The 22,466-nt window shown below is 40.2% G+C and overlaps 1 protein-coding gene across 1 annotated transcript in view; it reads left to right on the top strand.

Moving 5' to 3' along the window:
* The window catches only part of SLC17A8 (solute carrier family 17 member 8), a 30,014-nt gene continuing 7,548 nt past the window's right edge, over positions 1-22,466 (top strand). Inside the window, exons 1-8 of the mRNA XM_064458999.1 lie at positions 1-286; positions 7,449-7,701; positions 10,243-10,361; positions 16,041-16,155; positions 16,622-16,709; positions 19,504-19,590; positions 20,486-20,625; positions 22,196-22,345. Coding sequence (XP_064315069.1) covers positions 144-286; positions 7,449-7,701; positions 10,243-10,361; positions 16,041-16,155; positions 16,622-16,709; positions 19,504-19,590; positions 20,486-20,625; positions 22,196-22,345 — 1,095 coding nt within the window. The 5' untranslated portion in view covers positions 1-143. The remainder of the gene's footprint in view (positions 287-7,448; positions 7,702-10,242; positions 10,362-16,040; positions 16,156-16,621; positions 16,710-19,503; positions 19,591-20,485; positions 20,626-22,195; positions 22,346-22,466) is intronic.

The raw sequence follows: 22,466 nt of genomic DNA on the forward strand, positions 1-22,466 counted from the left end.
TGATTTTTCCTTTCCCCCCCCCCCCCCCCTTCTCTTTTTTTCCATGCTCCTTTATTGAGCAACTGGTTGTTATTGCAGAGGTCACCGAGGGGACCAGCGGAGGCTCTGGAGTCTGGCATCAGGAAATATGACAGCAGAACTGTATGCCTGTTAACATAAGGGATCTACTGAAGAAGAAAGACAAAATGCCTTTCAAAGGGTTTGGTTCACTGAAGGAAAGCTTTTTTAACCCAGGAAAGGAAGAGGTGAAGAACACCATTAGTGACTCGCTGGGGAATCTGAGAAGGTAAAATCCAACAGAAAATTCCCAGACAGGTCCATTGGTTCAATATATTAAATAGAAATGAATTATACAAAAATATATAAACACAAATATAATTTAGAGTTGCAGAATTGGTATCTGAGTTCAGATAGTGAGAAACACCTTGCTGCAAGACAGAAGATGTAAAAGGAGCACTGTTACAACAGCATAAGATAATAGATGATAGATTATTTATATTAAATGAAAATAAGTTATAAAATAGTGTTCTAATATCACAAAGAGCATGAAAAAAATTTAATTAAAAAACTTTTAAATAACTAAACATGAATAATGGTGTAGTTTGGCTTGCATGAGAAAAACTGATGATTTAATGGGAATTATCACTTCCAAATGATGCCACTCTTGAAATTAGACTTAATGCTCCTAAATTACAGGGGCTTTTTTGAAAATCTTCTTCCAAATCAGTATGAGAAAATGTATTAAGTAGAGATGTGTATGTGTGTGTTTACTGAGACTAACAAATTAGAAGGAGAAAAAAGAGAAGCAGCTGTTTGCTAGCAAAAAGAGAAAAAAGATTAAAGATTTTATCTCAATCTGACACTTTATGAAGGAACAAACTGAAATATTTTAAATTTTTGATAAATGAAGCTACAATGTAGCAAATGACCAGTTTCATAAAAGGAAAGAGATTTCACGTTTAAATGGAAGATCATTTCTATTAGTAATGGCCACTGACAACATTTATGTGTGTAATCGGAGGTGAGAGCCAGAGGGTCCAGTGGCATTTCTTGAATGCTTGATGTTAAGTGTTTTAAATCTTCGTATGGATGAGGCCGACATTTTAACTGAGTGAATTTTTAGTGACTGAATTGTATTTGCTTTCATATCCGTCCCTTTACCTTCTTTTGGGAATGCTATTTTGAGTTGAGATATAGTTCTTGGCACATCTAAAGATGGCTTTGATTACAAGAAAATGTATAATAATTTACAGGTACTGTACTGCAGCATGTATATCCAAGAAAATAAGCATGTACACTTTTGAAGAAAAGTGTTGAAGTTACTTGAAGAAGTTACTAATATGCACTGCTGGATTGCCAGTTTCTGTACCATGTGAACAGAGTATCTGTGTTTCACATAGTTTCTACTTAACTTTTCTTCATTTACACTATTATAGGTGAAGTCTGACATTTTGCTTTTTTTACTTTTATGATACTCTACAGTAATTCTAGGGATTCCATTTTTCTTCTAAAACATCAAGTCATTTATTCAGTCATAAACTCTCTTTGCTATAGGTCTTGCTGGCCAATTTGACCAAACGTATGTAGGGTTTATATCTAGTGAGTATGTGATGTGCCAATACACTGGGTTTGTTGTGTGGGAATGGTTTGCAAACTTTAAATTATCCAGATTACTCTCCTCTTGTAGCCATGTATCAAGGATGTCACGTTGGTTCTTACACAGTTGATAGTACTGGCATTCAACTTCAGCAACATTGCTACTGAAACCAACCAAATCTGAGCTGAGATATTAGGAAGTTTGCAGGACTAAATTATTTTCTGTTTTAAACATATGTGTAGCAGTGCTTTTCTAAGATGTACTAGCCATTGGAGGAAATAATCCAAACAATAAAATTTTTTTTACTATGTCTGCAGTCAGATCTAAGTAAGAATTGCTGCAAGTTGAGCAGTCTCTCAGGAAATATGCAGTCATGTTTGAAGGTTTCTGTAAGGATTGAAACATGCATGTTTTTAACTTGAACTTCATTCTCTACAGCTTAGACTGCAAGCGAGAGCATACACTTCTATTTCTGCATGATGGTACATCTGCATATGTACCAGCTGCTACCTTGACTTCATCTAATCTGATTGGCTTCAATATGGTGTAAATCAGCAAAATTCGGTTTCTTTTCTAGCATTTCATAGGTGATTAATTAATATTAATGTGCATCCTTGATTAGGTCTGAATGTGATTTCACTGACTGCCATGTGCAAAGTGGGTAGAAAAATACTTTTCAGCTTTGGTAAATATGATGAGTCTATGCCTTCATAGACTCATTTCCTCTGTTTTGCAAACAACAGAGCAGACCCAGAGCAAGACCAGCTGCCAGATACAGGCTGCTCCGTAGCAATTGTCCACAAACAAGTTCAAGTGCTAAAGCACAAGCAGCATAAAGCAACTTACTGCCTCCTCACAGGTGTGTAGCAACCTCAATTATCTTGTGGGTGCTGTGAAACAAGAGTCTGCCCACAGGAGGTTACTTGAGGGTAGCTGGATCCTGGAAGGGAGCAAAGGGGATTGAACTGGTGAGACCTGAGAGGATCTTTTTTTTCAGGCTGTTGCCAGTGGTTTAATTTGTGAGACTTAGAAGATGTTTTAGAAAATGTTTTAGATGATTCAAAAAAAAAATTTTCTTTTTATGCAAAATTCAGTTTGTTCTTGATTAGTTAAATACCATGGGGCAGCCAAAAACAAAAAAAACAAACCTTCAAGGATTCAAGGCTTGAGGAAATGGATATTAGAGCTGGGGCTCTGCAAGCCCTTTAAATTTCCCCTTTTAAGCTTAAAAGCCTTTTAAGCTTTTCCTGCAGAGCTTCTTAGCATGTACAAACACTTGGGGTCTTCTGTGAACTTACTGTAGTCAAAGAAAAATTCATTAATTAAAGTAAAATCTCAGGCTCTGCCTACTCAGGGTTTTGGGAGTCTTGGACCAGCTAACAACAACGGTGGGCTTACTAAGGAGGTGGGAAGTGACTAAGTGGGTTTACAACTCAATAACATTACCATTAATGTAAAAGTCATATGGGCCATGCCACAGAGCTGCTCTATGTAGTCTGGGCCCTCATAGGTGTAGCTCGCTCTGCTGCAGATGTCCCTTGATGAATTAGGCAGCCTAAACCATTACTTGTAGCTGGGTGATATACCCTTGCATTGGACAGGGCTTCTCTGCCTGCACTGGATCACAGCTTTAGTCCTCTCAGATTTTTCCTTTGCACACAAGTACAGAGAGTTTAGTGCACCACAGACCATGCAGCGCCGTGAACGCGATGCGGGGTGTCCAGACTCAGCTGGTCTGTGAGTTTTGCCAGGCCCCTTGTACAACCGTGTTAGTGCAAGGGCACAATGCCCATGTGCAGCGCTGCGCTGCAGCACCCGTGGGGCACCCCTCCAGTGCACTGAGGCTGTGCTGAGGGGAAACAGCAAGGCTGCCCTGTAGCCCGTGCGCGCAGCACCTCTGAGATGCAGTCTAGGGTGTGTACGTTTGAGACATGCCATGAGTTTCATGCAAATACAATGCAGAAACCAGCCTGAGAGATCCCATGAACTGAGTGACTTAAGAGGTTTGCCTGTTTTGTACTGGGGTTTTGTACCAATGCATAAATTGCAGGATTTGGTGTGGACAATTATCACCTGGGCAAATCCCCAGAGAGTAAATGAGATCTCAGAAGATTGTATCTGCTTTTGGATAACTGATATTTTTCAACAGTCAGTGTGTAGGTTTCTGAAGTTATGCCAGGATCATCAATAATTCTTGCATGCGATGACAGATGCTGGATTTGTAGATGTGAGGTTTGAACATTGTGTATGGTTGTGCTTCAGCTGCCTGTGAAAGGCTAATATCTGGTAAAAGTAATTCTAGAATGTATTCTAACACTTGGCAAGTATTTGTCCATTGTTGTAGAATCTGTGTGGTTTTAATAAAATCAAATGAAATTATATGATTCTAGTCAACCTACTCTATCATTTGAAGATTCTTATCTAATTCTTATGCTAAAATCCCATAAATACAGATTGGTGAATGTATATGTTGTGTTTTAGGAATTTTATTTATTACTGATAGAAATTTTTGAAATTTCTTTCATTATTCCAAAATTCTATATATGCCAGAGTAAAGTCATTCAATAAAGAAGAGAAATTTTGCATAAAGTTATTATGACATTTGGGCACTAAACACAGACACAGATATCTTTAAATAGCTTAGCTCTTCTTACTTGCCAAGTGTTGTATGTTTGCTGAAAATATGAAAGTTTTATGTAAGCACTGAACATTTCCCATGCAGCAAAATGCTTTCCTGCATTAGTCATATAATTTGAGGAAAGCCCTGGTTCTGAAGCAGTTTTCTTCTAAATCACTGGTGTAAAACAAGTGAAAATTTTCAGTGGTGCTACCAAAATATACAGATCAATTGGAAGATATAGATCTCATCTTTTCATGGAGTTGCCATACCTTCATTATACACCTGTTCAATAAAATAAGCTAGGTCAAACACCGGCTCTGTGAATGTCTGTACTGCTAATGCTACTGCAAAACAGTTTTCTGCGAGACAAATCTGTTACAGAGGGGTTAATGTTAGGCTTTAGGGGTATGAAAAATACTGTGTGAATTTGGGGTCACGGATCAGTACTCAACCTGCTTTTATTAATGAGTAGTTGAATACAATAGCAAAACAATTAATAATTAATAAGTCAACGCTGGCCCATAGTGCTAGTCCTGGCTCACCACTTTTAACAGTGAATTTGGAGCAGAAGGACGTTTTCATGCCTATGTGAATTGACAGCCAGCTGAAAATGCCCAAATCAGAACAGATGTTTTGGCTTTGCATGATGTGTCTAAACTTTGCCAGTTGCCCAAAATAATGCACCAATTAAAGTCTAATGTCTCTTTTATAAATAGAGAGCCTGGTAAAGGTATAAAAATTTGAGGAATTTTGCTTTGATTTAATTAAATTATTATCTTAGATTATGTTAGAGGAAAACAATTAAATTACTTCCTTTGATTTGTTAATAACAGTTTTGAGATGACAACAGTTCTAAAAAGTAAGTATTCAATTGTCTTTTCACTTCCTAAGGTCTTTATTTTGGATATTTTATTCAGTTTACATGCATCTATATACAGAGCATGGAATATATGGTGTCTTCTTTTTAAAATGCCCGACTGCATTACTCTCTCTGCTCTCATTTCACTAACAAATGCTGTTTCCCTGTCAGGGAATCATAAGATCTCAATCAACTTCAATAACACCACAGAAATATCACATTTCCTGTGTTACCTTCCTTTAACACAAAGTCTTCCATCCACCCAGACAATGAGCTGGTGATCTACCTTTGCAGTTAACACTGCTTCGAGCAAGGTGTTAAATGAAATAACTCCCGGAGTTCCCTTCTCACCAAAAATGCTCTGGTTCTAGTGTTTCTTGGAAATGTGAGCTGATGGACTGTAATATGCTTTTTTTTTTTCTTATTGCTTAGATTAAGACTGGAGTAATGCTTGGATGATACCACGTAAAAAGGAGTAACATAGTAAATGATGCAACAGTTAGCCTGTAGCTGTAAAGCCTAGAAATGCTGAGATTTTTAAGTGAAATTTTGGAAAATGAAATTTTGTATGGTACCCCAGGAAGCCAAACTTACCACCTATATTTGCAAAACCTTCAGTACAGAGTACTATCTGTTAGGTTATGGGTAGTACATTAGATTTACAGCAACTGGAGAAAGCTGTGATTAAACCAACACTGTTCTCCCCAAAAACCCAACTAGCTACTGTGTAGGTGGGCCAGGTGCAGTCCATCCGTATATGCTCTGGCAACATTTCTTTATAGCTGATTTTTATATGGAAACCTGGAGTGCATTAGATTTCAAACACATTCAGCCAGATCAGAAAGAAGGAAATAAGTTACTCCTTATCAGAAAAGAGTGAATGAAATCATTTCATCATCTTATATGGCAAGCTGGGCTTCCTTTAGATTAAGTACTGCTCGTATTTTCACAGTACTGAGAGTAACTCCATGGCAGATACAAAAGGAGCTGGATCCTGATCTTACTGCTTCAGAGCAATGCCAAAACTGAAAGGCTTTGTAATGTAACTGCTGATCAAGGCCATCCTTTAGTGACCGCTTAACATTAAGTTCGCAGGTAGTGTTAAGTGGGCTAGTCATGTATTCGCAGCTAATGATGTGCTTAAGTGTTTCAGCATGTCAGAAAATCCATATTCTGCATTTAAAACAAAGGCACGGGAAGTTACTGCTAGGAAAGGAAGTATTTAACCATGTTCAGTTCTTTCTGACCTCACCTTTTCTACCAGAGACCTGGTCCTACAGCACAGGATGTTAATATCTCCAATCAGACTGGGAGACCAAATTAATTTTTAATTGCACTATCATGTAATTCCAGATAACATGGAAATGCCATTTTGTTTAATATGAATCTCTCAACTGGATTGCTTCTAGGAAAAGGAAAGGCTGCATAAGCAAAGCCAGAGGAGCTGCCCTCCTGTGTCAGCTGGTGGCTGGTGGGCAGCCTCTCGCAGGCTGAAGTGGCTGGGTACCATTAGCCCCTATCCCGAGTAAATGGGAGAGCCTGCATCCCTGGCCCCTTCCTTCCCTGTTCCTCCCAACAGCCCTGCAGTTGTCACACCAAATTTGATGCAGGCAAAGCCCTTTCAGCATCCACTGCTGAGGAATGGTGAATCAACAGCCCGGAAGGTCCTTGCCTTCCTTCATTTAATATTAAGTGTTTTAAACAAAAGTTTAACATGTTCAACAATAGGAATTGTGGGGGTTCACCTTGTAATGACCTAAGTCCTTGTGGTGAGAGGATGTTTCGGAGAAGAGGGGACATGTGGCTTCAAATCCCTTCAGGCAGAGAAAGCCTGAGCCTGGCTCTTTTACATCTTAAGTAGGTGCTTTGACACCAGAGCCTCTTCTCCTCTTCAGTATAGCCCTGATTTTTGTCTTACAAGTGAAAACAAATTCACAGGGAGTTTTGGGCTCAGCAAAACCATGCTTTGTATTGTATTTGCCCTTTTCTTAAAATGTACTGCCAGCTCTGCTTAGGGGATCTAATTAGAAATTATGATTAATTTCTTCATATGCATATTTTCCTAACTACCTGCAGAATTTATCACCACAGAGCTCAGTTAACTCTCATAATTATGCGCATGTGAACATTCTTCCAGCTAGCTGTCTGGCTAGGTGGCTTGGATTTACAGACTTCAGAGGTCATTCATGAAGAAGTGCAGGCCGTGCTAGCCTTTCAAAGTGTGCCCAGCATTAACTCATCACACACCCAAGAGATAAATGCCTCACAATTAGATGATTTAGCAGCTGAGTGGAGCATGTAACTGCCCATCTACATTTCAGCAAATTTTACTGAGTAAGGCATTTTCATTTTCTCTTTCTTCATCCATTTAGGAAAATCGATGGCACCAATGTAGAGGAGGATCACATTGAGCTGACGGAAGATGGGCGGCCTGTGCAGGCAAGCACCCGCAAACTGGTGCCGTGCGACTGCTACTGCTGCGGGCTGCCCAAGCGCTACATCATTGCCATCATGAGTGGTCTGGGCTTTTGCATCTCCTTCGGAATTAGGTGTAACCTGGGTGTTGCCATTGTGGAAATGGTGAACAATAACACTGTTTATATTAATGGAAAACCAGAGCTGCAGGTGAGAAAATATCTTCCCTTCACTGTTCTGAGCAGACCCAATGCAAAATTGTCAAAGTGCCACATATCAAAGTACTCTGTATATAGAGATTAAAAACAGAAACGTGAATCTGGATTCACATAGATGTGTATGTGCTTAATTGCTAGTTAGGTCTCTAAGTCACATTAAAATCTGTAAGATCTGTGGATTTGCAGTGTCATAGAGGATGTAAGTAGCAGAATCAAGAACTGAATTGACTTGCATGCCTGCCAGGTCCCTGATCTTTGAGTTGCAGACAGATTTTGTTGTGGTGGCAGAAGCTTTTACTATTTACTGTCTCTCAGGGAAGTGAGCTCTGATGCTGCTACAGAAGGAGTGATAAATTCCTGTATGTAGCAGTACTCTTACTCTGTTCAGATTTGTAGATGACTTTCAAGACCTTAAAATAGTCATTGGCAATAAGGCAACAGGTGTTTATAGGTTATTGACAATGTGGATTGCTGTCTAGAGGTATTTGGAACTGGTATTAGGTGCCAAGCTATTTTCATATTCGTAGTCTATGATGTGTTTCACAGCAGATGCCTACAAACCTTTAATGATAGATCCAAGAACTGCAGGTTCAATGCACGTCTTAGTTTTTCCAGTCCTGCCTTGGTACATAGCTGTTATACTATGAGTCCCTTTATGGACTTTATGAACTTTAACCTCATTTACGTTTGCTCTACTTGTTGACTTATTTTTACATACTGTCATAACAAATTATTCACAGAAATATTGAGTCTTACCTGAGGATTCCCCATGTGCTGAGGTCTAGGAGGAAAGCCAGTACAGAAAGACAAAGTATCATCAGACCCTCCTAGGGAACAGAGGCTTCCTCCAGCCCGTGGATATCCTTTGTTTGTCAGCCCATTCCCTAAAACAAAACACTTCTCCCAGAGAGGCAGATACCTTCTGTAATGTTGCTAGAGATGAACAAAAAGCTGTGCAATTATTCATCATCTTTTCTCTCAGATATTTTAACTTTTGGTACATGAAAATTGCAGAATGTTTCTATAGTAAATTCCAAAATTTAAACAAGTGTTTCTAATAAGACTCAATAAACAGTAGAAGAATTCACCAGAGTGAATGAAGAGTTTCCTAGTTCTTCCTCATCTGCAATCTCCTCTGACCAACTCCTGCTGCTTAGACTTGCTGCTGAATTTGTATTTATTCAGTCTAATTCCTGCTCCCTGGGTCCCACTATGACTTTCTGGTCTATATTTCACCCTGGAGCAAGAGAAAGGATATGCCTGCATAGTCTGGGAAGCTCAGAAGAGGTAGTTTGAGGAAATTTGGACCAGCTCATCTCACAAATCTCAAATTATTCTGTCCAGGCATGAGCACCTCCTGATACAGGAACTCTTTCCATCTCACATGGTGTTTCTGCCTTTAGAAATTAACACTGCCTAGAAACTAAGCTGGAAATCACTAGTAGAAATTAGGTATTTAAAACAGAAATGTAGCTCAGCACAGGAAAGTGGGTGTCTTGTCCTTTATCCCTCTGTCTTGTCCTTTATCCCTCTGTAAACATGTCTGACTAATTAACACCATCTTTCTCCCTGTAGGTCAAATGAGGAGCTGTTTTTTAGTTTGCTTGTTTAGGAAAAAAATCAGCCTACTGGGGAAAATTGGTTTTTCTTTTTATACACAAAATGTAATACAGAAAAAAAGAAATGTTAAGGTTTATCACTCTAGTTTTCATTTTTCTGTAGTATTTTAGTGACAATTTTAATTCAGAGTCTAAAAGACATCTGTGCTACTTTGCTACTTCCTCATATGATGCTTAGCCACCTTTCCCTGCTGTGTGATTAGCATAAAAATGAACATGAAGCAAAACCTCATGATTAATCTTTGCTCCAAAACAGCTCTTCTGAACTGAGGGTTCAAGGAGGAAAAGGTGACCCTGACCTTACATTAGTCTGATTATACTGAGCTGGGCCCTGCCTGATCTCCCAGAATGGAGGGCAGGAGGGTCACCTTGGATCCACCTTTCTTTTCTTCACCTCCTCCAGCTTTTTCTTTGGCTATCCCTTCTCTGAACAAAGTATGTCGACCAGGGCCATCAGAGAACAGGAATGTTCTTATTCAGGAAGAGCCTTGAGATGACTGAAACTGCTTGGTACTCAAGGATGAGGTGTACGGTGAATGCATTTTCTTGGTTGTCAACATTTTTGGCTAGTAACCATCTATGATTAGTCTGTGGGTGGCCTTCTGTATCCAAATCCAGCCCTATAACTGGCTTTACTTTTAATAAAAGATAAACTAGTCAGCTAACTAGTGTTACCTAGTTTTATTTCCAGATTGCCTTGTCCTCAGGTATTAGCCCCACTGCCTGACACCTCACCCTCTCACATGGGAATTTGACATCATTTTGCCCTAACTGTGGGGGATTCAAGCTCGGTAACACCAGCGTAGAGATTGCCTTGATTTGGCAGATGAGCGACTGCTGTGTGACTTCCAAATAGTGGTTCTCTTACAATAAGTATGTTTAATCTTATGGCATTTTTATTGTTTCCTTTACAGAAAGCCCAATTCAACTGGGATCCAGAGACAGTGGGACTCATTCATGGCTCTTTTTTCTGGGGTTACATTGTGACACAAATTCCAGGAGGGTTCATCTCAAACAAATTGGCTGCTAACAGGTAAGAAAACAATAATCAAAAGAATTAAGGTTTACACCCTGATGACTGTTTTACAGTGTTTAAATGACGGTTACCAAAATAGTGAATTAATGTGTTTCAGGAATACTCATCTGAAACTGCAGCAGCTAGTTTATAACCAAAAATGGGACTAGTTTTCAATTATGATTCTATTGCTGATTCTCCCAATTTAGCTTGTTCTTTTCAAATATTTACACATTTCTTCTCTAAACAACAATGCTTTCTGGAAAGTGTTAGGAAAACCACACCTGATGCTTCAGACAATGATTGCAGCATTTGTCTTTCAAAAGTTGCCTTAGTGCTTTTTAGCTCAACACTAAACAAAAAGTTTCCAACAAAATTGTAGTTTTCTCCTTTAAAAATTCCCTGTAGACTGAAGCTAGGCATGTAGGAATTACAGAACTATTTATGTTCTGCAGACACAAATCCATCTGCATGCACATGGATATTCTCGCCATGGCTGGATACAGTACTGTCTGTAATTAGGATTGCCTAGGACTTCTAATAGAGACTCATGATTTCTGTTTGGTGAACTCTGAGCATCTGTACAGATTTCTTCTATGCTCATTGTGTTTGTGGGCTGATTTTTTAAAATTCAACTGCTTTTCAAAAGGAAAGTAAGAAAAGTAGCTGATTTTGCCAAAGCTAACTTTGGTTTTGGGCTTTATTCAATAAGTCTTCAGAACTTGGAATATGATCACAACAGAGAGAGGGAGATTGTCTGAAGACAACTGGTTGTGAATGAACAGATAAGATGTGCATGTTAAGGGTGTTTGGGATCTACAGATAAAAAAAGATGGTTGGTACTCATGTCATTCTCTGAAAACAAGATGTGACTTGTCTACAAACAATTTCCAAACTGGAAAAGGTCTTTAAGACTAGCTATATATTGTTTTGCCCCAAATTAAAGTACTTCACTCTCTGCATTCTGCAAAGAGCTATAGGGGTTACAAGATTGCCCAGGAGTTCTTCCCACCCCTATGCCCTTGTGGAAATGACTCCAGGACATTCATCCCACAGAATTGCCCAGAAGTTCAGTCCCACCTCCCCTCTGTCCATAACCAAAAGTTACTCAGAGTTCAGTTTGCACTGTTTCTTCAGCACTGCTAGCATCTTCAATTATTAATTTTTTCTGCCACACAAAAGTGCCTGAGCAGAGTATTTTTCCATCTGCCTAATAAGGCCCACAAATTAGCTAAGCTTTATAGTTTCCCCAGCCCTTTCAGTCTTGCCACCAGCTTTTGTAGCAGAAGGGCCCCAAAACACAGATGTGCACAGTCAGCTGAATAATTCAGCATATTATTAGTTTGGCTTTTGTTTCCTTAATTTTCTTGCAAACAATAAAAGCCATCATGTTTATACTGTTACTCAACGTATTCTGTCAGCTGACTACTTCCTTAGGTATGTGTTGTGCATATGCACAGAAAGCTGTATTTCTGTCCCTATGAGACTTCCAGACTCAATCTAATACTATAATACAACACAAAATTATAGCTTTGACTATCACAATTGGGTTTAGGAGTAGAATTTGCTGAGGAACAACAATATCCCAAAGGCTGGGCTCAAAGAGAATTTCTGTTTGTAGTAATAGGATTCACAGGTCTGGCTAACACCATGTTTTTCCTTTATTCCTTGTTTACCCAACCAATTTCAACTTGGGCAGATTCACCAGTGATGCCGAGTTTTATGGTTCAGAGGAGTTACTTGCTAAGATACAGGGCAGGAAACCAAGAGATCTGGGCCAAGTCTGTGAACCCTTGCTCCCTGGAAAGACAAATGTTTTCTTTCGTCCCAGCTGCACTCTGGCAAGGAGATGTATTATTCTATCCTATTATTGACATTATAGATTTAAGTACAGACTCTTTTGTCACCTGTTTAAATCCTGCTCAGCACTATGCAACCTTGAACATACATGGACCCCACCCCCCCACATCCCAGGCACTTCTCTAATGCAGATAGTTATCTGTAATAATGAGTGATTTAAGTAGACCTCAGAACAGCTGGAAATAACTGAGTGATTTATGGTTTTGCATCAAAACCATCTAACACCACGTAATTTGCTTTATGCATCCACGCAGGTCTGCATTCCACCAAAAAGCTCATGAACCGTTTAGTGACAACATCCCTTTGACTTGTTGCTTATCCTCAAAAATGCATCCAAATGTAGTTTCATCATTGTTTGGTGGCGACAAGGATATGTGAAATGCAAGGCACCCCCTGATATCGGTTGTCAGTAACAGCACCCTCCTGGGCAGAGGACTCTGTTGCTGAAGAAGTCTATTTTGATCCCAAAGTGGCAGCTGGCCAGGGATTGTGGCAGCAAGGAGAGAAGAATACAGGAATGAATTGAACAGAACTGGTATCTTTTCAGCCGTGGTGCAGACCAATGTCTTTGGGATAAACGGCACTGAACTGCTGGAAAGATGCTGGCTCTTTGCAGAAACAATATTTGTGCTCTTAAATAGTAGCAGGAGAGTGACTGGTTCTAACTCAGTATAAATGACACATTTACATGAGACATATTAAGAGTTGGCACTAAATGAAGCAGCAGAGATTGGAAACTCAGTCTTCAGAGCTAGCTGTTTGGATAATTACATACGTTCTCTTTCTTATGGCTTATTCTTTTGTGTGGTTATTAATTTACAAAATTTGCTGTAGTTCCCTGAGACTGTCAATAGCTTTATGATAACAGACCTGATATTTCTATTAGTGGAAAGGAAGTAAGGTGCAAAAATTTTCTTCATCGATCATAATAGAGAGCTAAATAATACTTATTTCTCAGCTCAGTGTTTACTTGGCTTTGAAAGCAGTCTTCTAAATGTCAAGATATGATCATAGGCTTTGTATTCCAGTTCAGATTTTTGGACTGCTTTTTATATAAATCTGTTCCTTTGTCTCTTCCCTCTGCCAGCCTACCCAGCCTCTTTGCTTTTGTGTTCATCTCTCGAGTGCTTTCTTGTCATTCAGATTATGAGCTGTCTAGGCATGGACTGTTGTTTTTGTCAATAGGTGTACAGAATTTAGAGAAAACTGTTAATCGCTGACTGTAGATTCTTCACACTATAATACTACTATTAATCCTACTGTGAATAACAACCCTGGATTCAAAAAATGAGTTGATGTATATTTCCTGTGAATAAGTTTTTGAAAAGAGACTGAAATGGAAACAATTGAAATCCTTATTTTAAAAAAAAAAAAAAAGAAGAAGCAGAAAAGAATTGCAACAAAAGGTTTTAAAAGTTTATAAATATTTTGAAGTGGAGCATGATAAATAGCTATGCATAATAAGATCTGTGTATGCCTTTGGCAGAAAAATCAAAAGGGAGAGAAATACTGCTGTTCAAATTATATGATCTCAGATCAAATATCTGTCCATTCCTATAACAGAATGAAGCTTAATATATCTTTTTGAAATGCCACACATACAACAAGGCAATTCAAAACTTGTTAAACATCACTGAATTTGTATAGTTTGAAAGAGGCACATGAATGATGGTCCAAAAAGAGCAGCACACTGGTAGCTAATGTCAGTGTGGCTAGGAGTTGAGGGCCTTTAACAAAAGGGACTGCTTAGTTCTCAGGTTGTCACCTTGCGTCTGGGAACAAGACAGGGCAGCTTTGGGCTGACCTCCCATCTCCTAAGTGCTGTGGTCCCCAGGGCCACAAACTGCTGCAACTTTCTCTCTGCAGAATGAAAGATGTCCCACACAAAGGCAGCCTGCAGGGAGCCAGGCATGGTTGCTTTGAATTGCAGACAACACAAAGATGACAGTAAACTACTGAGGATTAGCAGTAATCCATTCAATTTAAATGGTGCTTGGCAGTTGTGGAGAACTCCTACTGCCAGTTTTGATATTTTTCAGTGCCGTAATAGGATCTTAGAGGGGACCATGATGTATATTCGCTTCCACAGATGCTCTGGTAATGAACTCTTGATATTCAGAGTGCATGACATAGCTACTGAATCCCATTCATTGCACAGAAAGGAAACCTGAGGCTTCAGGTATATGAAATCTAACCAACCAAGTACAGCTCATTCTTACTAACCATAGGATCATAGAATCATAGAACCATTCAGGTTGGAAAAGTCCCTTCAGATCATCGAGTCCAACTGTAAACCTAGCATGGCCAAGTCCACTGTCCCTAAAACATGGCCCTAATTGCCACATTTACTCATCTTCTAAATACCTCCAGGGATGATGACTCAACTGCTTCCCTTGGCGGCCTGTTCCAGGGCTTCATAACCCTTTCATTGAAGACATTTTTCCTAATACCCAGTCTAAACCTCACCTGGTGCAACTTGAGGCCATTTCCTCTCATCCTGTCACTTGTTACTTGGGAGAACAAACCAGCTCCCACCTCGCTACAACCTCCCGTCAGGCAGTTGTACAGAGCGATAAGATCTCCTGTCAGCCCTCTGTGCTCCGGACTAAACAACCCCACTTCCCTCAGTCCCTCCTCAGAGGACTTGCTCTCTACACCCTTCACCAGCTTCCTTGCTCTTCTTTGGACGCGCTCCAGCACCTCAATGGCTTTCTTGCTGTGAGGGGCCCAAAACGCAACACAGTGCTCGAGCTGCGGCCTCACCACCTTGCCGAGTACAAAGGGACAGTCACTCCCTAGTCCTGCTGGCCACACTGTTTCCAAGACAAGCCCGGATGCTCTTGGTCTTCTTGGCCACCTGGGCGCACTGCCCGCTCATATTCAGCTGCCTGTTGACCAACACCCCCAGGTCCTTTTCTGCCGGGCAGCTCTCCAGCCACTCTTCCCCAAGCCTGTAGCATTGCATGGGTTTGTTGCGTTCCAAGTGCAGGACCCAGGACTTGGCCTTGTTAAACCTCATACAATTGGCCTTGGCCAATTGTCCAGATCCCTCTGTAGAGCCCTTCTAATTGTGGTAATTTCAATGGTTGTTCCTACCAGCTGTTCCAAGTCTTCTTCTTGGTTTCCAGTGGTGTTCTCCATGGTGCAGCAGGCTCAGCTTTCAAATGAGCTCCCCAGATGTTCTTTTACGTTGGGCACGCTGGGCCCCAGGTGCATTTAGAGCCTTAACTAACTTGTGCCCAGCTGCAACAAGTGCTCTTCCCAAGCAGGGTAACAAAATGTTTATATAATGTTTTTCACAGGAGCTGTCTTGTAGAAATGCCCTTTCTATGTCAAGTCACAAAGGATATTTGTAGCTGTTATTTAGAGAAGTGATGTTGGAAAGGAGCCCTGTTATACATTTTAGCAGCAGCAAGTGGAACTAACCAGCACACTCCCATGTTTCAGAGAGACACTTAAACCAGACTTTATCTAATCTAAGTTAAACCCTATTGATCTAACAGCATTTAAGTACTTCCTAGGATATGAATCTTTCTCTCAGGTGAGGACTCATATAAACAACTTAGCCTCCAGTACCAACACCTATGTCTATTCCTCTGATACAAATTAAAATCCAGCACCTTTGTTAAGTATGTATAAAACCTCTGTTCCATTCAGAGAAGAAATGTATTGCCCATATGGGGTTTTACCTCCTTTTGCCAATAACGGAACTTTATAAGTGTATGGGTTGGTGAGACGGTGTATGTGAGATTGTCTCTGCAACTGTACCTGAGAACAGCATCACTTCTGAAAAGTAGATAATAATTACATTCCCTTTCATGTTACTTTTTTCCATAGGGTATTTGGAGCAGCTATCTTTCTAACATCTACACTGAACATGTTCATCCCTTCTGCAGCCAGAGTGCATTATGGCTGTGTAATGTTTGTAAGGATTCTGCAAGGTCTGGTGGAGGTAGGAGAACTCACCATTTTGGTCCTTTTGTACATCATTTGTTTTTGGAGATTTGGCTCTAAAAATAATAAGATCCTTTGGTCAGGTTTTCTGACAAATCTACATTTTTACTTGCTCATTTTTAGGATGACTATTTTTTAATCATACCAATTTATATTTTTAAGTTTACTTAAAAGGAAGTAAAAAGTTTATCTTTCTGGTGCTGCAGGTCAAGCTATTTTAGTTTCCTTGTGCCATCAACTGCACGTACAAAACAGAATTTTTACCCCAGAACACATTACCACTCAAGCGATTATCCAAATTAGTTTGACATCTTCATACCTGAACAGAGCTCTTCCAGGCTTACCTAACCTTTCCTACATCATTCCATGGTGACAAACAGCTAGACAGGTTGGACAGTATCAGCAACTGCTTGAAGTAGGAATGCAGTGAAAGCAAATCACATGATGTGTGAAATGTCTGCCAGGGCGTCACCTATCCAGCTTGCCATGGGATGTGGAGTAAGTGGGCTCCTCCACTGGAGAGAAGCAGGTTGGCCACCACATCGTTCTGTGGTAAGTTGATAGGCTTATATGGTTTACGTAAGTACATATTCCTATTCGACGTATTTTATTCATTTAATGATTTAAAAGAGAAATGTAAGCCCTCTACCCTTTGCTGTACTTGCCCATGTACCCATTCAGCTTGTACTCTGAGCTCAGGAACCTGAGAGTCTTTTTGTTTAATATGTCACCATTTTGTCATTTAAAGCCAACTCTCAGAATGGCTGTCATATTAAACAAAAATGGGTCTAGAAGTGTCAGATGAGAGAGAGCACACCTTTTGATTTTTTTCACTTGCTCCATCTTTAGGGATTCTATTTATTATATGTATTGCATTGACCCTCCTAATTAAGCATGCACTTAAAATATTTTAAAGTTACTTGAGTACTTTAGGCTGGCTGCTCAATATACTGCAGTGGAGGTGATGTAACTTGTTGCCACTGGCTGTTCTGCTCTCCTCTGTTTTGAATTATGATCAGGCTTGTACTTTGCTCTCTTCTCTGGGTCCCTTTCCAATGCTGACAGCTGGCCTTCTGGAAAATGGCTTGTGGGAAATTTCAGAAGACTTTGGGGAGAGGAACCCAGTGGGAAGATGAGAGAAATCAATCTATCTCATTCCCTTTGGAATGTTTCTAGCCTCTGGCAAGAGCCTTAAACCTTGTTAGGAAGCAGGGAGCTGGAAAAATATTAAGGTTTTACACCTTGTTCTTCAAGGAAGATACGCTCTTTTCACTTACAGCCATACTAATGGAAAGGAAAGAAAAATAAAAAAGGGTTTTGTACTTTTAATTCTATCCTCTGGGTACCAGTTTTTGAAAAGAGGTGCCACAGGTCACTCTGTGATACCACAGTTTCTTGTCAGAAAAGAGTACTCTGAGTGTCACAGCTTTCTGGCCCTTTCCCAGGTCTAGTTTGAGCTGTCCCCTCCTCATACACTCTCCTACCTAGTACCTTTGTCTTCTTCTGGTAACCCTGCAATCTTCAATTATCTGCTAATTCTAGGGAAAACTGTGGATATTAGTATCTCTTACCAGCTCTAGGCTCAATTTGGGTAGATTGCTAAGTGTAAGGAAAATAAGGCGTAATCCAAATATACTCCCTCTGCTTTTGTACCCTAAAAGGTCCAGATATGCAGAGTGCAGAGCAGGAATCATTCTGCTGTAACTTCAAATGAGCTGTGCTGGCAGTGAAGGAAAAGGCCCTGCTCATTAGTTCACTCTGTCATTTCCCATCTTCTAAGACACCCTCATCACCTGTATTTGGTGTGTTCCTTCCCCTTTTTAACAGGGTAATTGCAATGGTGAGTGGATGTCTAAAAATACTTAAGAAAAATCAGAAATGGTAGGACGTTGAAGCAGTTGGGTAAGGCGGAAAAGAAAACTGAAAATAAATGCAGGTGGAGAGGCAAAGCCAGCTGAAGATGACTGTCTGAGAGAGAGTATTCAACAGAAAATGTAAAAGTCTCAGGGAAAAAACAGTCTGTCCATCAACAATGGAATGAAAGGCTATGAAAAATACAGCACTAAAATACAGGAGAAAGGGCAAAAGATGGAGTGAAACAAGAGGAAAAAAAAGCAGCTTTTCATATTATGGGCATTTATTTTTACTGCAGATTACTCTAGGATTTAGTGATTATTTAGTTTTCTGTAGAAACCTCTCTACCCTCAGTGCTCTCTCTTTGAAATTCTAGCACCAGTTAGAGAAAGATCCATCCTGCAGCTCAGCACCCATTTTAGTGGCTACAGATCATCAATTCTTGCACTTGAAAGGTGCACAGGAACAGTGGAAAAACTAGGAAACTCCATGTTAACCAGGTTCCTGGTTTCTCTGACTGTATTCTTGCTTAAGGCTTTGCTATTGCTATAGGAAAAATGAGTTACACAGAGACAAGGAAGAAGGGTCACTGTGAACCATTGCAAAGAAGTATTTGCTAATGAGTAGAGCATTAACAAATGTTCATTAACGAAGTATGTAATACTCTCAAAACCACAATTATCTAATCTCCTAGAATAATTCAAAGCAACACTTCTTGCATGTGAAGCCATTGGCACCCTCTTGCACTGAAACCAAGTGTCCAGATTGCATAAATTCTCCCTAGGGTCTTCAGGGTCCTTTCCAAGCATGTAAATACTCATCTCTTTCTACAAGTCACTCGGAAATATATTTCAGCAGTATTATATATTTCCCAATCAGAAACCTTGGCACAGACCACTTTTTTAATCCTTTTTTTCCCCTGTAAACTTTTGCCTATTTATTCCAGCTGTTTATTCATGCCACTGATATGAACTGAACATGGTTAAACAGACTCAGGGTTGGTCTGAACAAGTCCTCCATTAGCAGCACTTGTGGGGTCATGTGGCTACAGCCACGACAAGAGCCTCCCAGCATATCTGCAACCATGAGGATTTCTGGACACCAAGAAGGCTTCAGAAATTTGGGCCATTAGCTTCTCCGGAGCTCACCTTTTATGCCATGGGATTAGGTGGGATTCCCCACTTTAGTGCATATAGCTTATGCCTGCATGGTGGTTTACCATCAGCTTCTTCTCAGCTTTGCGAAACCCATTTACCTGCAGGGCACAGCCCTTCTAGCTTCAAAAGGAGACTCGTGATCCCACACCAGTGAGGGCTACTCCTTCCCACCACCCCAATCTAAATTTTTCAGTAGCCATCCCATTCCCCACATTCACAAGAAATCATGGTACCAATCAGCCAGAGGCCCCAGTTCTACCCCCATGAGCACCTGTGCTGGAGGCTGGGCTTGCCTATCATAGCTGACATGTTTTCTTAATCCTTTTTCTCCTCAGGGTCTTATGCAGGTGCAGTGGTTGCCATGCCGCTGGCAGGTGTGCTGGTACAGTATATAGGATGGTCATCAGTCTTTTATATTTATGGTGAGTTGCTTAACATAAAGGATCTCTGTGACTAGACTGGTACTGCCAGCAGCTTTGTTAAACCTGTATAACAAGTGTGGACCAAAGATGTTTTGGTGAATGAAGAGGTTGCAGATGGGTATTCCAATTTATTCCCTACTTATTGAAGCTTCTGAAAGCTTTTATTTTGTAATCATCTGTTGTAAAATGTTTTAAAATCATAACAACCAGGCTACAGCCCATGGTCACCCAGTGACAGGGTTGGATGCAGTTGCAAATGTTGCTCTGTAGGACAAACACCATATGTGTCCCGCAATACACACTAACAGTGAATGCTGCAGCATATGCTGCTGATGGGGAGCCAAATGCCTCTGAAACCTTCTCCCCATGCTGCCCACCCTCGGTAAAAGCAGTGTCACCTTTACAATGTGGTCCCGTCACATGGGTATGGCATCATGGCTGATCTGTGGGGCCTGGTGCTTCCCTCCACAGTACGTGGCAGAGCTGGCTCAAACCCGGTCTTCCACATCAGCAACGCAGTTAAGCTGGGTTTTCTCTGGAGACACAGAACACACATAAGATTTAACATCACAATCTGATTGTGAAGTTCTTTTATGCAGGTTATGACCATGTTATGACTGGTCTGCTTTTTTCCCTCCCCAAGTCCCACATAAAACTTTGCTTCTGCCTTTCCTCTGCCCCAGGCGTATCATGTAATACGTGACAAAATGCTCAAACGCTTTGCAAACAGGCATACAATATACACAGAGTTAGTTATATTTTCTTACTACTGTGGGCATATTTTCAACACAGATTTGGTTTAATTGGCTCTTGAAATGAACTTCAAGGCCTACAGATACCAAAGTGTGGTTTTATTGGTTTTTAAAACCAAACTTTGCTTTTCCTGCCTCTCCAGGAATGTTTGGGATTATTTGGTACATGTTCTGGCTGCTTCATGCCTATGAGAGCCCTGCTGCACATCCAACAATAACCAATGAAGAAAAAATATATATAGAAACAAGTATTGGAGAAGGAGCCAGCCTAGCTAGTGCAAGTGTAAGTAAAAAACGCTTTTCTGGTTATAGTGAGCACTTTATACAAGATCAGCATGTGACTGGATGGATACTATTAGCTGCATAAGAGCAGCAGAACTATTTGATGTTGAAATTTAGGGGCCTTTCCTTTTACGAAAATTACAGGATCAGGCTCATGCAGCTAGACAGGATGAGTTCAGCAAGAGGCAAAACACACAGTGCTGTTTCAGTTTATAGGGCCTCCCTAATCTACAGAGGGGGAGGGATGCGGGAGAGATGAGTAACCACACACTCTAATCTCCTGCTATTGAGTAACTATCATGTTTGTTCTAAAAAATATTAATGGAAGTAGCTAAATAAGAAACTGGCTGCAGATGTTAAATTATCCAGCTGCCTTTTGAGCTCTTATTAAGGATGATTGAAATTCTGAAAGGTTAAGGACAGGGTCTCTGCCCTGCTCACTCTCACAGTTGCTCAGCTCATTGTTTTAAGACTTCTATCCTCTCTTTGAGAGGATCCTGGAAAATTCTGGGAACTTAAAACTAAAACATATTTTCCCATCAAACTTCCCTCCATTTCCTTAGATAAGTAAATTTTGCTAGTGGTGAAAAAAAAGCTGTTTCTTGATAAACCATTCCTTCTTGGCTTTTACTCTAGAACATTCTGGAGCAAAATAACTCCAAACTCTTTTCTCCATGTTTTGTGTAATAGCCTTGCTAAGAGCATAAAGTACATGACTGGCTTTTGCGCATGCTCCTGAAGTTTGACCGAAGTCACACAGGTCTTGGCTGAAGACACATATACTCTTTCAGGTCATGGTTTTCCCCTTGCTGTACAGTGGTTTTACTGCAGAGGACTCTAGTACTACCACCATGCGTTCACACATGACCGCAGGCATACGGTTGCCTGTAGAACACAACTACCATTAAAAAAAAAAAAGGAGAATGTCAGCGTATATTGCCATAGTTACATATTTCAGCTTCTGATTTGAATTCAACTCTAAGAGAATAGGGCTCTGAAGTGTTTTTGGTTCCTGCTGTATGGAGTATTGAGGCATAAATAGAAACTGGAGATGCCAAAAGCAGGTTATAGAAATTAGATCCTCTACCGTAGACTTTTTTTTGCTGAATTAAGCGAATTGCATTGAAGCAGGGAGCTGCCTGTTGCTGCGCTACCATATATTTCTTAGCTTGGATAATCTTTTTTTCACAGTCCCTTCAGTGGAATGTCTCAAACTACATCATGCCAAAAAGTGGGGAACAGCACAAGGTTTTCTCTAGTTTTCTTTGATTCTGTTATTGATCCTGTCATCCCAACAGCAGGATTCCAGAAGACCTTGTGTAATTTCAGTAAGCAGAGCAATAATAGTACAGTAGTCATCTTAAAAATTCTAACTATTCTAAGAAAGTTACTCTACTTGTCTTTCGCCACTAATCCAGGAGATATCTGTCACTTGCATTGTAAATGACTTGCAGCGTAAATTGGATGCAATGTACTGGATAGTCCTGATACTAAGAGATAATGGGCTCCTTATTCTGCCGTTTGCCTACTCAAAAATGCCTTCAATATTTTATTTCTTTTTTTCCCCCTAGAAATTTAGTACTCCCTGGAAGAGATTTTTCACTTCAATGCCAGTTTATGCAATCATTGTGGCAAACTTCTGCAGAAGCTGGACCTTCTATTTGCTCCTTATAAGTCAGCCTGCTTACTTTGAAGAAGTCTTTGGGTTTGCAATAAGCAAGGTAAATCTGAGATGAAGCAGTGACCTTCAACCCTTACCCTAGGAGATACAGAGTGCTTAAAGATCCTGAGATCTCCGGAGTCATTACAGTAGATTATTCACTGTAGTTGGGATTACATATT

This window comes from Phalacrocorax carbo, chromosome 1 (assembly GCF_963921805.1).
Source record: "Phalacrocorax carbo chromosome 1, bPhaCar2.1, whole genome shotgun sequence".
NCBI lineage: Eukaryota > Metazoa > Chordata > Aves > Suliformes > Phalacrocoracidae > Phalacrocorax > Phalacrocorax carbo.